The 15,919-nt window shown below is 43.7% G+C and overlaps 1 protein-coding gene across 8 annotated transcripts in view; it reads left to right on the forward strand.

The window, feature by feature from the left end:
- Positions 1–15,919, forward strand: part of CPEB3 (cytoplasmic polyadenylation element binding protein 3) — a 204,876-nt gene that overhangs the window by 138,916 nt on the left and 50,041 nt on the right. For all 8 annotated transcript variants that reach the window (XM_084763887.1, XM_084763890.1, XM_084763885.1 and 5 more), the window contains one exon: positions 14,017–14,135. In XM_084763887.1, the coding sequence (XP_084620013.1) occupies positions 14,017–14,135 (119 nt within the window). The remainder of the gene's footprint in view (positions 1–14,016; positions 14,136–15,919) is intronic.

Below are 15,919 nucleotides of genomic sequence, written 5' to 3' on the forward strand. Positions count from 1 at the left end.
TCTCAAAAAACCAAAAAAAAAAAAAAAAAAAAAAAAAAAAAGCAATTTTAAAAGTACTGGAAATAAACCTTGGATTTGTATCAATATGCCAAAATTTATGCCAAATGTATCAAAATAACCTTATTTAAATATAAGAATATCTCTAAATTGAAGAGTAGATACAATAATCTACCTTTTGTCTTATTTCTCCTATAAGATATTTCTATATTACCCCTTCTTTCTTTTTAACCCCTTTCTTCTGACCTAAGGAAGAAAGAGAAAAGAAAAAGAGAGTCTACGTTTTTATGTCTCTTTTTGGTTTTGTTTTTGTTTTTCAAGACAAAATTTCTCTGTGTAACAGCTCTCGCTGTCCTGGAACTTGATCTGTAGACCAGGCTAGCCTCGAACTCACAGAGATCTGCCTGCCTATGCCTCCCAAGTGCTGGGATTAAAGGCATGTGCCACCATCACCCAGCTTATACCTCTTTTTAAAATAAGATCATTAATAACATAGCCACCCCCTAATGACAGTCAACATCCATAGCCCAAAACCTACCCAACCCCTTGAGGGGAAATGGGACATCGTTCTCTTAAGGTTGCTTCCTGCTGATTTGGGGGCCCAAATAAAATTGGCAAGAAATGGTTAAGCAAGCTAGCAATAACATTTGTGGTTCAGTCTCTAAATGTTGAGAAATTTTAAGCTTAATGGAAGTCCTGTTTGGAACATTCTGAAATGCTGGGCGAATTGAGATCAGCAACTTTCTTTGAAGCTGTCCTGGGAGCAGACCTTTTGGCTTTTAGCTTTAGGCCTTTTCCTTCTAGGATGCTAGCTGAGTAGAAAGGTCAGCTCGGTGCTTTCTCTGCCTCTCTGAGCCAGCAGCTTTTCACCCCAGCGTCTGACTCCTGATTCTTCATTGGTAAAATCGAATGATTGGAATTTACTTTCTTTAAAACGACAATCTAGGGCTTCATGCATGCTAAAAGAAATTCTACTAGAGGAGTGACATCTTCAGCACCTCCCCCCATGTGGGGGAGGGGGAATGTTTGAGACATGGTACCATGTAGCTGTTTCTGGCCTTGAACTCCATATGTACCTGAGGTTGAGCTGTTAGGTGCTTTGATTATGTGTGAGTATATCTGGCTGTGAGAGTTCTTTTTTTGTTTCATTTTGTTTTTTGGTTTGTTTGTTTTTTTTTTTTGAGACAGGGTTTCTCTGTGTAGCCCTGGCTGTCCTGGACTCACTTTGTAGGCCAGGCTGGTCTCAAACTCACAGTAATCCACCTGCCTCTGCCTTTCAGAGTGCTGGTGTTACAAGCATGCACCACCATGCCCAACTGAGTCCAAAAGTTCTCAATTGCACTGTATTAGTCCCATTTCAAAATACGGATATCACAGAGGTGGTCACGTTCAGGATAGTCTTAAGGCTGAATGAAATCAGCGCCTTAATCATATTTGAGCTGAGTAACTGGTGATCACAGATGCGGACTATAGACAAACTACCTGTGTGGAATTCCTGTTCCATACCTTGATGAACAATTTTTAATCTTACCAAATTTCATAAAAAATGGGAATAATTATGCCTTCATGTGCTTTCTTATGCTTAAACAAGAAATTGTACATAGAATACTTTGCATAGTGCCCAGCTATCACTGAAGGCTTGTTTGAGCCGAGGAGTGGTTTCCGTGGTGAATTTTATAGAGAAGCTACGAAGACCTATAATACTATAATACTAGCAGTGAGATAGAACAAGGACAAGAGGAGAAAGATCACCAGTTCTGGTGCTGGAGCAGGTTGTGGTGGCAGTAGATTCAACAGCAGGGTGTGTTGAAATCCCTTCCACTAAATGGTAGACTGATGACATTGCTGATTAGAGGGAAAACCAGGTTGGTGTGTTGGTGATTTGCTGTAGAGTTCGGTCTGTTCTCATATCTGATCTAAGAAGAGATTCCTAATGGCCGTTTGGGTTATGGTCAGAGGCCACTGGGAGCAGAGATGGGTTTGGAGGTACATGTGTCTTGAGTCATGTTTTTGAGAAGGGAAAGGAAAACGAAGAAGCTTATAGTAACAGTTACTAAGATCATGAACTAGAGATGGCTATGGCCTCTTTGTCAAATGCCTGGTATTGTAAATATCCAGTAAGTGTGACGGAGCAGGAGAACCAGGACAAAACACTCTGGCTTTCATTGAGCGACCATTACTTCATGAGCAGTAAGAATGGTGGTGCCTCCTCAGCAGAACTAATCATCAGCATCTTTTTGTTTTCTTGTAAGCTTTAATCTCTGTCTCTGTCTCTCTGTCTCTCTGTCTCTGTCTCTGTCTCTGTCTCTCTGTCTCTCTCTGTCTCTCTCTGTCTCTCTCTGTCTCTCTCTCTGTCTCTCTCTCTGTCTCTCTCTCTCTCTCTCTCTCTGTCTCTCTCTCTCTGTCTCTCTCTCTCTCTCTCTCTCTCTGTCTCTCTCTCTCTCTCTCTCACACACACACACACACACACACACATCTGTATACTAGGCTGGGGTGTAATAGCAGCTGAGCTGCAGTCTCGTGTTCACATTTCAGTCTCTTCTCCCTGCAAGCATCTAATGACTTGTTCCCTGCCTCACCTGTTCTATACCCTAATTTACTTGTTTGCTGGCAATTTAGACCATTAGTAATAATACTTACGTTCATGTATTCTTGTCTGTGTCCTTTTCTTTCAAGTTGCTTCCTTTAGGCTAAATTAGAAGCTACTTAACTGAGATAAAAATCTTAATGACTCCGGATTTGATGTCACATGCTTCCTAAAGCAATCTCTTTGTAAAGTTTATGCTAATTTGGACATCTGCAGCAAGTTTTCTCTTTAGTTCCAAGTCAGATAAATGGTACACTGCAGCTGTAAACTCACCTTTTTGCTTCTTTGTTTCTCAAATAGTGGACCTCTGCAGAATCCAGGGCCACGCTGGTATGAATCATGTGCCTGAAACAATTCAGTCTTTTTTTCTCTTGGACCTGATTGGCTGAATGTTTGGCTGCCTTCTTCCATCACTGCCTATCTTAGTAGAGTTTCATGAGGAAGCTTAGGGTGCCCTTGAAGTCCTGATGGTCTTGAGTACTTAGAAAAGATACACACCACTGTGGCCAGCCCTGATGTCTTTTGAATAGGACAGCAGCGTCCTCTTTGAGCAGTGGCATTTCTTTTTGACTGAAACTCTTCCCCTAGATTTCTGAATGGGGGTGATCCCTTTCTTCCTTAGGTCTCTGCTCTGATGTCACCTTAACAACAACAACAACAAGTCTTCCTAACTTCTGTTTGTAAAGTAGCTGCCACTCTACCCTCTGTTCCTCTTCCCCTCAAATTTCTTTCATACCTCAGTTTACTTTTCTTTAAACTACTTATCCTTTCTTTTCCAAAATAGAATGTAAGAGCAGGGCGACTCTTCCTGCTTAGTTCACTGTTTGGTACCAAGCACCTGGCACATTCCCCTCAAATATTTTTTAAATGAATGAACTACAGGAGGGAGGGGGCTGGGATGGGGATGTGAAGTGATTAAGTCAATAAACAAATGGAGGAAAATATTCCTTGAAAAATGAAAAAAAAAGTGAATGAACTACAGCTCTGTAAGTGGCGAACCGTCTCATTACTTGCTCAGAGAGTAGAAGTCCATCACGTTCTCGCACTGGAAATTTCTTAAGCTCACCTTACCCTAACCCAGCCTGTACTTGAAGCTGAGACAGAAAGAGGAGAAGTGTCTTTCCATTAGTGTGCACAGTTTTTATTAGACTGACTTGAACCTGGAAGATCAGTAGTTGATATTATTTTACCTGGTAAATAAAAGGAAGGCATACTTAAGCTATATAATCTGACAAATTATGTTATTTCTAAGGTTAGAATGCACATAAAATTAACAATTTAAACTGTATGACTCAATGTATATTTTCATAGCTGCTTGAAGACAAAGTAGCCCTTGTCTTTTCCTGAGCCTTGGACTCTGTGGTTCTCACATAAGCTGGCGTATTTCCAAACACCTGTCTTTTACTTACAGTTTAACTATAGGATTCTGCCTCCTCGCTGCTACCTCACCAGTTATGTACCTGAATGAGCTGCCTTGTAGTTGAGTTCTTTGGCTGGATAGATGACAGATACCATGTTGCTGCCTCAGTTCATGGGTTTGGCTATCAGTGACAGGAGGAGCCCGAGAAGAGGAGCTTTGACATGAGCTGATGTCATGGAGGCTGTAGTAGGGTGGCAGGCAACAGAGATGTGTACACTGGGAGCTAATTCCCTAGTGCAGTCTTCTCCCGTGAGTCAGCTCAAGTGTTGTCATGTTTCTAGGTGAGTTCCAGACAGGAAATCAGATTAGTCCAGTTTGTGTTTTAAGACTTAGCTATAGTGTAAGTTATCCTTAAGGTAGAGCCCTGGGTTTCTTGACTGCTTTGTCTTATGTCCTTGAGCACAGGGCTGTGACTGTTCAGTCTAGGAAGATTACTTGGCCCAGCAAATGTAGTGATAGATATTTACTATAACCTCTCCCAGTGTCTCCTGGAGGCTATCTATAAAAGAATCTCCCCACTCAGGACTTTCTTGTCCTGCTTCTTCACGAAGCAACTGCTCCTGAGGCTGCTATAATCTCACCTCTTAGGAGAGGGGTCGAGCCTGTGGAGCCATGCAGAGGATCTAGCCATGGAGAGCTGCTGTACTACCATTGTTGGCAGAGGCTTCTGGGCAAACACAAGGCCAACAACCAGCAGGAGATGGTTGTGTGCCTCCAAAACCTTCCAGAATCTGAGATCCAGTGATGGAGGAGGCTGTAACTCACAGCTTATTTGGGTAGCTGCTGCTAGCTTTGTTAATCCTGGGCACAGGTTCAGGTGCACAGGAGTAGACACAGGTACTCAGTGTAATACAGGGTGACCCAAGTGATGACCCCCTTCCACATTCAGAAAAGTGTGTGCATCTTCTTTTTAACATATATTTTTATTCTATTTTATATGTGTGGGCATTTTGCCTGCATCTGTTTCTGTGCATGTACATCCATGCATCATATATGTGCCTGGTGCCCCAGAAGGCCAGACAGTTTTCAGCTGCCATGTGGGTGCTTAGAACCAAACTCAGGCTCTCTAAAAAGAGCAGCCATGCTCTTCAGCACAGACCATCTCTCGGGCACAAAAAGCAAGTGCTTCTGAGCAGCTGTTTCAGCTGAAATCCTGAAGTTCCCTGTGCTGTCCAAGCTGGCTCGCCAGCTGACCTTGTGACTAAGCCATGCAGTTGTGATGGGTTATGTAACACAAGCATGATTTGTGAGCCTGGCATCAGGCAGGCCACGTGGATTCAGATCCACTTTGAGCCAGCCAGCTAAAGCGATACTGTTTGGGGGACAAGAAAGAGGCAGACATAGGTCGCTGAGTAGCTGTAGTGGGCTGGGATGTCGCACCTACTTCATTTTCCTTCCATTTGTCTAAAATCTGACTTTGGAAAGACAGGTTTACAAATGTCATTTTTTTTTCCTCTTGTAGATAATTTGAATGGAAATAAGTCAGTATCGTTATGGTCACAGATTCCAGGTATTTCCACCTTGTGGGTTATATAAACTGACCAGTTGAGAAGCTTAGTGACTTTAGCATGTATTTAATCTTCTACACTCTATAGTAAATACTTTGAGTAATATTCTTTTATTTTCCTTTCATAAATATAGGTTTTGGCTGGTAGTGTTAACACTCTGGTGAATTATGAATATATTTTAATATTTTATATACTTGCAGTTTTCATTCTAGGGAGTGGTTTTCTTGTGAAAACATGGAAATTGCACTGTACTGTAATGAGGTGGGTTTTTGTCTTGTCCTGTTTAGACAGATGGAAGAGCTTCTATTTTTACCTTCAAGACCATAGAACATTCCCACTTAGGCTATTTTATTAAACACCTGTCTTCTCAGCATTGTACCAAAGTCAAACTGTAAATTTGGGTTTTGTGAACCATTTTTAGTTTGGGGAACTGTACAGGAAGGAGAGCAGCATTTGGAGCAGATAAGCCACAGGACAGAGCTTGGGAAAGCATAGACATACAAGGCTGCCTGTCCGAGGTCACGGTGGTACATGCTGTGCACAGGCGGAGGTGCTTGCTTAATTCAGAGAAGTTGTAAGTACACCCCATGAGGACTTTGTTTGGAAGAGAGCGCTCTTCAGAAACTGAAGTGAAGTGCAAATTTGGCAGGTGAAGGAGAGAGGATGTTTTTGCTTTTGGTCTGTGCTTACTGACAGGGATTAGATAGGACCAAGGCTGAAAGTGTGATGAAGAAAGAATATATTAAGTAAAAGGACTGGAAATGATAAACTGGGGCTGGGCCATGGCTCAGTCCCTAAGGTGACGAGCTGATACCTGCCCACAGAACCACAGAAGAAGGTTAGGTGCGGTGGCGTGTGTTTGCTGTCCCAGCATGGGAGCGGTGGGGGACAAGAGGATCCCTAGGGCTTGCTGGGCAACCCACTTAGCCCAGTCGTCAGGCTTCAGGCCGGGAAGAGGCCACTCAAAGTTGACCTCTGGCTGGCACACATGCTCCACCCACTCATACCCACACACAAGTGGGGAGAAGAAGAGGGGGCCGGAAAACAGCTATGAGGAACTGTCAAAATTATTGAACGCTGACAGTACACCTGGGATGTTTTCTAAATAGAGTAGGTGCCTAGAGGCCTGAAAAGGGGAAACTATCATAGAGAACATTAAAGTCCAGAGGAAAAAAGACTGTAGAGTGTCTGCGGACAACTGAGGGATGTGTCTGCTGGAGAAACAGCTGACCACTTATCTGAGGATGAGGGAAAAGCAGCATGTAGGGGAACAAATGTCAGGCATCTGGATCAGGACGAGGAGCCAGCAGTTACTAGCGCTATGACATTTAGCCTTGGGTAATTTAATGTCTGAACCGCAGTGTACCTCTCATTGAGTTTTCCCGATTACATGAGACGGGTGCGCACAAGCACCAGCACAAGTCGTAGGATTAGTCGGTGTTAAATAATATGCCCTCCATGAAATGTAATGCGTAGTAGAATAAAACCACCCAACTGGTTTGGTCAGTTCCTCTGCACTCCCAACCTGGTCTCAGTTTTCCCCTGTCAGGTGCTTGTTAGAACTAAACAGTGACTTCCCAAGGCCCTCTTTATGCAGAGAATGTGTGATTACGTAAACAGCTTGTAAGCCCAGCTCTCCAGGTCACTGCCCGGATTGCAGAAAGTACACTGCTGGTCGTCATTTTGGGGGTGCTTCTTCTCAGCCAACTTGTTTTCTTGTTCATTGCCAACAGCTCCCACCCCTGCGCACCGACAGCCAGCCCACAGAGAAGCAGTTATTAGTGCAGTAAGAAGCAGAAATGGAGCCAGTGTGCGTCCCAGCCCTAGGTGATAAATATAGTCAAAGAAGTCTAGTTCTGACTCCAGCCAGCACGTTTAGGAATCCAGGGATGTGAGCAAGTACACTTGCAGAGCCCTCTGCATTTAAGCTGGCCTGATTTCTTCCTTGGAGCCTCTCAGTGTGTTCACCTGTGCAAACTTGCGATCAATCTCCGCCTTCAGAGCGTGTTTTTTATTTCCCTGTCATCTCTTGTTTACTAAAGATAATCTAATCTCTCTTCTCTCTGTGAAGTTCAATTTTTTAAAAAATATGTTTTAAAAACTGATTCTTCTGATTTGTAATGCAGGGGTTTTGTTTTGTTTAAGGACTTAATGCTTTTTTTTTTCAATTTTTATGTATGTGTGTCACATGTGTGCACCTGTGGAGGTCACAGAATCCCCTGGAGCTGGAGTTACAGGTGACTGTGAGCCACCCTAGGTGCTGGGAACATTACTCCAGGTTCTCTGGAAGAGCAGCAATGCTCTTAACTGCTAAGTGATCTCTCCGTTCCCTAATCTATTGTCTGTAGGCGAGGGCTCTCTGCCCCCATGACCTCTTTGTATGTTAATGGATAAGCTCCTGTGCTTAGGACACATAAGAGTCAACCCAGCTTAGAGCTCAGGTTTTCTAGTCCAATAGGAAAATAAATAAAAGCTCTAATTCTTCAGTGATCTAGGCTGCAGGCAGGGCATTGGTGGGTGATTCATTCACTCCAACCTTTGGACTCAACTCAGTTGCTCCTTTACACATGAGTCTGAACCTGGCCTGTCTATGCCATGGCCTGCTCTCTTTCCTGAACTTGAAATGGCCTTGCTTCTTGGAAAAAAAAAAAGTCCTCCTCAGCTAGATCTAGCTTCCACTTACCATTCTCTGGTTTGGACCAATCTGCTGCAGTGTCTCTCACTAGTGTTGTGTAGGACGTGTCACAGCATCACATGGTCCATGATGGTAGGCATATGTTTACAGCCCTCTATACAGAGGATATGAATCTCAGTTTTTCCAGAGCAGGGCCCTTCTTTGCTGTGCTTCATCTTTGTAGAGCCGATACCTACCGTCGCGCCTTGCACCTCCTAGATATTTTTGGTTCTCTTGAAATGAATCCAAAGACAAACCTCCTGGGGCAAACCAGGTAAGTCCTCTGACCTGAAACTCAAGGTCAGAGAGAATGTTTGAAGCAGACTGCTTGTGGCATTTAAATTAAAAAAAAAAAACAACCTGAAATCAGGCAGCTCAGCTGGAGGTGCCCTTCAGATCTCTCTAGGAAGGGTAGGGGTGGGCGGAGAGTGTGGATTCTGTGAGGGGAGAGTTCTCTGCCTACCCAAGGCTTAGGCCTCTCCTTCCCAGGCTGCTCTGATTTGATCAGAAGTCCATATGATGGCTGGGCACCATTTTATGAATACAAACCAGGACATAGCCCCTGCACACTGGAACTTTCTTCTTCTTTGTGCCTGTTACCTGAAACATGCAAATCACGAATAACATTTTAAAAGGCAGGTGCAGGTCATGGGCGGTGGGGTCAGATGACACAAGGGGCCATGGCTTGGATTTAAGAAGTCTTCCTGGGCCTCCAAGGCCTGACAGCCATGGCCAGTTAGTTGCTGAGGCTATCCACCAGCTGCCCCAGGCTATCTGCTGTTCTCAGTGACAGAGTCTGAGCCTGGAGCAGGCTGGGGTCCAACAGTACATACTGCCTGCAGAGACGGAAGAGTTCAAGGCCAGAGAGGCTGCCATCCTGAACTGGAGAGAGAGAGACCCAGGAGAAGATGGCCATTTTTAGACCTACTAATGGCAGAACAGGGGTCACCTGTTGAATGTCATCATGGCTTTTGTATGTGACATCTAGCCAGAAATCCACAAAAACAGCTACATAGATGGGTAGAAGGAAATGCCTGTTCTAAAGGGCGGCACTGGCGCCCTCGTGGAACTGAATGCCTCCGCAGAGCTTGAGTTGAGTTCTTCATGACAGGCGTTACGTTAGAGAGGAGCAGATCTAGCCTGTGTGCAGACTCAGTCCGTACCCAAAGAGAGCGTCTTCTAACTTAACATCTCTTAGAGACGTAACAGATTTATGTTGTTTGTTTTCTGTTCGAGCACCGCCAGTCAATTCTTTGAAGAAGAGATGAAATAATTTTCCCTTACATATCCTTGATGGCGTAGTCTGTTAGGCAGAAGTAAATAGTGCTTTGTAAGTCGTGTAGCAGCCGCCAGCCTTAAAGCAACCTGTTCTGACTGCATGAAGAGAGTGAACACTAGTGTACTCGGGCCGTGTCTAGTTTATCACAATCGAAGTTCCGAGGCGATAGAACTCAAGAACGTGTTGCCTGTTATTATTTGGTGCCAGGAACCATCTAAAAGTCATACTCACATTAAAAATAAATGTTAGAGGTGTGTCCTTGGTGATGTTGAAACTAATCTTTTAGATGAGATAGAGTTAGTAATGGATAACAGTGAGAGCTCCAGATCTGGCTTAAGTTATAACTCCAAATTCAGCCCCTAGCTTTGCCTCTGAGAATTCCTGTGAACGCCTCATCTGTGAAATGTGATACTGACAACTGAATTTACCCCCACGGAGCCTGTGAGGATGAGATGCACCAATAGATACGCTTCTTAGCGAAGTTCCCAGGCTGTTTTGAACACCCAAGGGCGGGTAGTTATGATGTAAGCTTGATAATAATTGCTATTTATCTGGGGATAAAATACTTAAAATATGAAACACCGAAAATATTCTTCGGTGTTTGAAAAGCACCAAAGAATATTTTAGAGGCAATTCTTAGTATGTTCTCGCACATTAAAAGAAAAAGTTCTTTTAATTTAATTTACCCTTCAAAAACCTAGTCAACAGTCAAGGCTATTACACAGAGAAACCCTATCACAAAAAAACAAACAACCTAGCCAAATGAAATGGAATTGTGCCTTGTTACCTTCCTATTCCCACTCCTCAAGAAAATCACACTCACTGGGCATGGTGGCGCACGCCTTTAATCCCAGCACTCGGGAGGCAGAGGCAGGCGGATCGCTACGAGTTTGAGGCCAGCCTGGTCTACAAAGTGAGTCCAGGACAGCCAAGGCTACACAGAGAGACCCTGTCTCCAAAAAACAAAAAAAAAAAAACAAAAAAAAAGGGGGGGGGAGAAAATCACACTGCCAATTCGTGCTTATCTAAAAATCCCTCCTGTTTCAGCCCTGCACTTCTGACCTGGTTGGTAGCTGTGGAAAGCAAGGGATTTCATCTAACTCTCCTGTGTGTAATCCAGGGTCGTGACAGCAGAGTGACCACAAGTCCCTCCAGAGCCCAGCTCTCATCTCTCAGACTGGCCTGAGTGGAGGCTTCTCGTTGTGCACCATAGTCTTAGACGTCCCCACACACCTCAGCTGCCATGTCTGAAACTGGAAACATTTTATGAGCTTGTGTCTCTTACTGCTCAGAGTACAAGAAATAATGGAGAGAAGTTTTGGCCAAAACAAAAGAAAAAACCATGTCTTTCAAATTAATAGAACCTGCCACCAAACTTATGATTACAGGAACACTATTTATAGGCATAATTTGTTTTTATTAAAGTGTATATATTAAAACCAGAAAATAAAACTACAGCTGTCAATTCTCTCTTGGTAAAAATGGCTAGTGCTATTGGAAAGCAGATGTCCAGTCCCTTTCCTGTTTGGTACTATCCAGCCTAGCAAGTAGTTTTAATTAAGGCTTTTTTTCCATATCTAAATCACAGCATTTATTCACCAAATACTTTGTAAATGCAAAGTAGAAAGTAGTACATATCATCCACTTGACTTCTAATTTTTATGAGGTCATATACAGCAGCTCAACTTTAATTTTACACACATCATAAGTAGAAATAGGGGCTGGAGAGGAGGCTCAGTGGTCAAGAGTACTTGCTATTATTCCAGAGGACCCAAGTTCAATTCCTAGAATCCACATTAGGAGGCTTACAACCACCTGTAACTGTCACTTCAGGGAATTCAACACCCCTGGCTTCCTCAGGCACCTACACTCATGAGCACCTACTTACATGTAGACACACACACCCATACATAATTTAAAATAATAAAAAATGTGTGAAATAGAAAGTCAATACTTGTGTCATACTCTAGTTTACAAAGCATCTTTACATATATTCTCTCACATATTAATATCACTATAAGATAAAAGGACAAAATGTATTCTTCATTTTACAGAAAAAAAGATCTGAAGAGACTCAGATGTTTACTATTGAAGTTCATAGTTCCACCACTTAAGACCTCAAACCACTCAGTCATGCCATACAATTCCCTGAACTGTGAAACAGAATTTTACAAAGTACCTACTTGACAGAAGACGGAATGAGTGCATTGGCACAAGGCCTTTACAATCAGTGCCTGGTGCACTGTAAATGCTCTTAGTAACTTAGCAATCCTTACCCACGGCTAGGAAGTGTTAGGACTTATACCCACATCCCAGCCTCCTGACTCCTAATCCAGAGCCTTTTGTCATGCCAGTGACCAATAGACATGATGATCATAATTCTCCTTTAAAAGGAAAAGGAACTGAAAAAGAAGTGTTTGGGTCTCCTAGCACAATGAAATAAAAAATGTTTAACAAGAGAGAGGCACTAATTATCAGAATTGCATCACTATACATTGTGTTTATGCATCAAATTATCATCGTGTGGTACCACAAATTTGCTTAATTATTACATGTCAATTAAAAATTATGTTGCAAGCAAGATGTCAAGGCCCAGGCTTGTTGTCCCAACTCTCCAGAAGCTGAAACAGGAAAATGTCAAGTTTGAGGTTAGCCAGAGTTACATAACCAGTTCTAGGCAAACCTGGTTTAGCCAGACCCTGTCTCAACAAGGAACTCTCTGTCTCTCTGTCTGTCTCTGTCTCTCTGTCTGTCTCTGTCTCTGACTCTGTCTCCCCCCCAGCCCCCCACACTATTACCATTGTGTGGGGGGGGAACCACCACAATCCTCTGCCCTTGGCTATGTCCATAGAAACCCTTCAGTTAATATTGGTGTGTGCTGATCAAAGTGAAGATGATTAGCTGCTATAAGTTCTCCCTATAGATGAACACTTACATCAAAGTCCTCTCCCACCCCTACCCCATGCTCAGAGAACATCCATCCATGAAGACGAGGCTGAAAGAACATATAAGAGAGAGGAGGAGAGCTGTGCATGCTGTCTTTGGGATATGACATGGCCATTGTGCTCACTAACTCACGACAGCATTGGTTACCTGCATACAACTAAGCCAGTCAAAATGCCAGCGCAGAGCCAGACGTGGTGGCGTACACCTTTAATCCCAGCACTCGGGAGGCAGAGGCAGGCAGATTGCTGTGAGTTCCAGGCCAGCCTGGTCTACAAAGTGAGTCCAGGACAGCCAGGGCTACACAGAGAAACCTTGTCTCGGAAAACCAAAACCAAACTAAAACAAAACAAAACAAAACAAAAAAATGCCAGCATAGATGGGGGAGGGTCTCACAAAGTCCCAGCCCTAGGTGAGGAGTTATTAGCAGTAGGTGGCTGCTGGTGGTAGGAAATTCATTTCTCTTCAGGAGCGTGGCCACTGGTAGTTTGTCAGTGCTTCAGTGGAATCCTCACACCTGTACACGTACATGTGGGCATGCTTAAGTGCACTCAGTGGGTTGTTTAAAAAAGAGGAGGAAGAAGGGAGCATGAACTGGGTGGGGGACTTGTTGGGAAGGCACCAGGAGTTGGAGGGAGGACTGGGAAGCGGATACAGCTAAAACACATTGTTTACAAGTCTGGAGTTTATGAAGAATAAAAATGTAAAAGCTTTAAGAGAAAAAAAAATTGACAAATAGATTGTAAAGTCTGCCAGGAGAATATTCCCTGGGGAAACATCAGTAACATGTAAATACACATCAGCCTGTTGGGCTGTGTAAAAAGCAGCTTTGGGGAGGTATAATTCACATAGTGTACAGTTCATCAATTTAATATGTCTTATTCAGTGGGTTTCCATATGTGCACAGTCTTGTTCAACCATCAGTCACCAGGACCAGTTTTAGAAAATCTTTATCTCATAATGAAGCTACATTCTCCCCTGCCTCCTAGTTATAGGTAGCCATTACTCTGTTTTCATCCTGACTCACCTCTTCTGGATTTAGTGTTCTGCCTCTGGCTCCTTTTACTGAGCATAGTATTTCCAGAGCCCATCGCTGCTCTTCACAAATCAAGGCTCCTGCTCGCTGGGTGGAATGATGCTTATTTCCTGGCTGCTGTTTGTAGCTTGTGCCATTCAGAGCTGACCGGTCTCATTAGTGCTGACGAGGTGTCTAGCATGCTCCCCTGAGTAGTTACGAAAATTAAACAAAGTGATGTTAGAGCACCTGGCTATCACAGTAGCATGTGATTTAATTAAGGAAGATAATGTCTGTGTGCACACAGTGCCTAGCACAACAGAGTCTCAAGTCCTTTTGTCCCATGTGACTATCCAGAGATTAGTAAGAATTTATTAACAATGAAGCAATGGGTTCCTTTATCTGTAGCCTAAACTAGGCTGTAACTCCTTAATGTAGCTCACGTTAGCACACATGGCAAGCCTCCTGCCTCAGCCTCCTGAGCACTGGGATTACAGATGTGAGCCCCTAACCCTGGTACAGATAATAATTTCACTGCTGCTTTGAGGCTGCAGTACTGATTTCTCCCACCCTTTTGTTTTGTTCTCCTCCAGGCTATGCCTTCCTGCTGTTCCAGGAGGAGAGCTCGGTGCAAGCTTTGATAGATGCCTGCCTAGAAGAGGATGGGAAACTGTACCTGTGTGTGTCCAGCCCCACCATCAAGGATAAACCGGTGAGTGATATGTAGCCAGCTGCTGCATTCCCAGAGCACATACGCAGTTAGCTAGCTGTTCCTCATACTTAGCACGGAAATATTGTACCTAGGAGCCTCTTACCTGGGTTGACCTTGCTGTGTAGAGCTGCAATTGTTGCTGGTGATGAAAATTTAACTAAAGAGTACTCAATTTCATGTTACACTTTTGGGACCACAGGTAAATCAATGTGTCTTTGACATCCACTTCTACCTTGACAAGCTAACTCCTATTTAGAAACTCTGAACTGAGGTGAGCAGTGCTCTTAGTGGTTCTGGCAGCTCTTGTCTGCCTTTATTGCACATCAAAGACAGGAGGAGTTTATTTTTTAAAATATCATAATTGGTAATGTTTATGTGTCTTTGAGTGTAAGGCTTTCTGCTGGGTTGTATCCACAGCTACCTTGTGGGTGGGCCAGAAGGTCACACTCTAAAATGGATGATTTCAGCAGGGCAGGACAGAGAGCATGGCACAGAAACTGTAAAACAATGTGTGCTCGTACAGAGTTTGTGGCTAAGAGCCTATGACTACTGAGTTATAGTCGGCAAGTAGAAAAGGGTCAAGACCATCTTCAAAGCAGAAGAAAGGAATTTAGTTAACTTGGCAATGGTAGGGATCCGTGGGAAGTTGGCAGGGTCAGGGCGGGATGAGTTTGTGTGTAAAGGCTTGGTCCTTAGGGTGGGGAACAATAAATATAGTGATGTGGAATGGGCAAGGGGCTAAAGCTCTATCTAGGGCCTAGAGCAGCCACTGCAGACCTTCCTCAGAGATGGTGGGGCTCGTTTGGTTGGCTAAGTATATTCTCAGAAATGTGTCTGTGAAGACTCAGGTTAGATGTAGAGGTTCTGAGCTTGAGTCTGGACTTCATTATTTAACATTTAAATATATGCTTGGATCTGAGTAAGCTGCCCTGTCCTTGGTGAATAGTGGTTTTCTCAACTGGATACTTGGAAGAACAGTCCTTCTTCCATGGGTTTTGGAGAGAAAAATGAATGTAGAAGCCCTCAATAGAGAGTGGGTGCATGTGCGGATGTAAGTCTGATGCTGTCGTTCCTGTCCTGCATAGTGCTGTAGCTCAGGGCAAGGCAGAGCTCAGCTGTGCGGCCACACCTGCTGGGAAGAACAGGGATTCCAGCTTGTTGTAAACAATGCCACTGGGACAAGGAGAAGAGGGAATGACTACAGAATGGGATTACTGAGTCATGGCAGAAAGGTTAATACAGAAAAAGGAATAAGGGTTTTAGTCACTGTGAAAGTGTCACTGTCATTGTTAAGTCTTGGGTCCATTGCCAAATTCTGATAGCAATAATGACAATTTTAGACACAGTGGCTGCACAGGTGGGGAAAGAGTGGGGAGCCTTTGTTAACTTTGAGCTTTATTTAAAATGTGTGTGCACAGTATGGGAGACTTGAAGGCTTACTGTTAGGAGGAGCGTGTAATACATCATCCGAACAACAGTTAAACCTAATGTTTCTTGTGCCTCTTTGGAGTCTTGTGAGATTAGAAAGATTACCAAATTTGGTGGTGAGATGGCTTCACGGTCAATCTGCAGACATGCCTTGCCTCTGGCATTCAGTTGAGAGGCAGTGAGAGTGAACTAGGCAGGGCTCGTGGCCATGCACTATCAGAGAGGATTGGAAATACATTTAATACGTAAACATGCAAAGGGATAGAGGTACATGATGACGTAATTATGTCCACAGTAGAGAACAGCCTGTAGAACTGAGATGAGCTCGGGGCTCAGAAGCCCCATGTCTGCAGGGA

The sequence above is a fragment of the Acomys minous genome, assembly GCF_964271855.1.
Source record: "Acomys minous genome assembly, chromosome: 2".
NCBI lineage: Eukaryota > Metazoa > Chordata > Mammalia > Rodentia > Muridae > Acomys > Acomys minous.